Genomic DNA, 972 nt, shown 5'->3' on the forward strand with positions numbered 1-972 from the left:
ATTTGTTGAAACTGTACTTTCGATTTGATTTGAAACTGTCTCATTGCTATATGTTTATCAATAAAACTTTGAAAAGAAAAAAAAAATAAAAAAAATTTTCAGAGCTGTAGAATGGCCAAAGACATGCATGTTATCACTTTTGAATGTGGTCTCCTTTTCTTACCACAGTGTCTTCATTGGCTGCTCTGGCAGGGAGCTGATGTCATGCAAGTAACTACAAGAGGTTGGACCGCAGCTCACATAGCTGCAATCAGGGGCCAAGATGCTTGTATGCAGGTAATGACAACTTCGGCGACACTCCAGCAAGTTCAGTTATGTTAGCATAGCTCTGTTGGGCTATTGCTGTAATTCTAACTGTGATCCAATAGCTGTCTTTACATGTTCTAAAGAAGAACTTATTAGACTCTAGTTACTTAGATTTTGATAACCAACTATGCATTTAAACAAATAATAGGAGACCAGAAGTCCCTTAATTTCTTAAATAAATGATGATGGGGTTATTTTGAGGGACATCACAGTCATGTCCAGATTATCTGATTATCTGCTGCTATGATCTAAATGTTTGTGTTCTCCCAAAACAAGTATGTTGGAATCTTTACTCTCGTGGTGATATTATTAGGGATTGGACACTGGGGACACTAGTAGGTCACGAGAGTTTTATGTGCATAGATAGAAAAAGACCTCAAGAGTCAGGCATGGTGGTGCATGTCTGTAAGCCCAGCACTTGGGAGGCTGAGGCAGGAGAATCACTGTGAGTTGGGGGCTAGCCTGGCCTACAGCTTGAGTTCAAGGCCAGCTTGAACTGCATAGTAAAACACTCTCAAAAACAAAAAAATTTCTTTTTAAACATAAAAAAGAGAGCTGGCCAGATAGCTCAGTAGTCTAAAGTGCCTGCTTAGGCAAGCTTAGGCAAGCTTATGCAGGTACAGGAGACCATAGTTCAATCCCCAGCACCACATGCCACACCAGCCC

At 40.5% G+C, this 972-nt stretch overlaps 1 protein-coding gene across 1 annotated transcript in view; it reads left to right on the plus strand.

Annotated features, from left to right (window-relative positions):
- Positions 1 to 972, plus strand: part of Ankrd42 (ankyrin repeat domain 42) — a 70092-nt gene that overhangs the window by 13142 nt on the left and 55978 nt on the right. The window contains exon 4 of the mRNA XM_023716647.1: positions 169 to 276. Coding sequence (XP_023572415.1) covers positions 169 to 276 — 108 coding nt within the window. The remainder of the gene's footprint in view (positions 1 to 168; positions 277 to 972) is intronic.

The sequence above is a fragment of the Octodon degus genome, unplaced genomic scaffold (genome assembly GCF_000260255.1).
Source record: "Octodon degus isolate 3935 unplaced genomic scaffold, OctDeg1.0 scaffold00049, whole genome shotgun sequence".
Taxonomy (NCBI): domain Eukaryota; kingdom Metazoa; phylum Chordata; class Mammalia; order Rodentia; family Octodontidae; genus Octodon; species Octodon degus.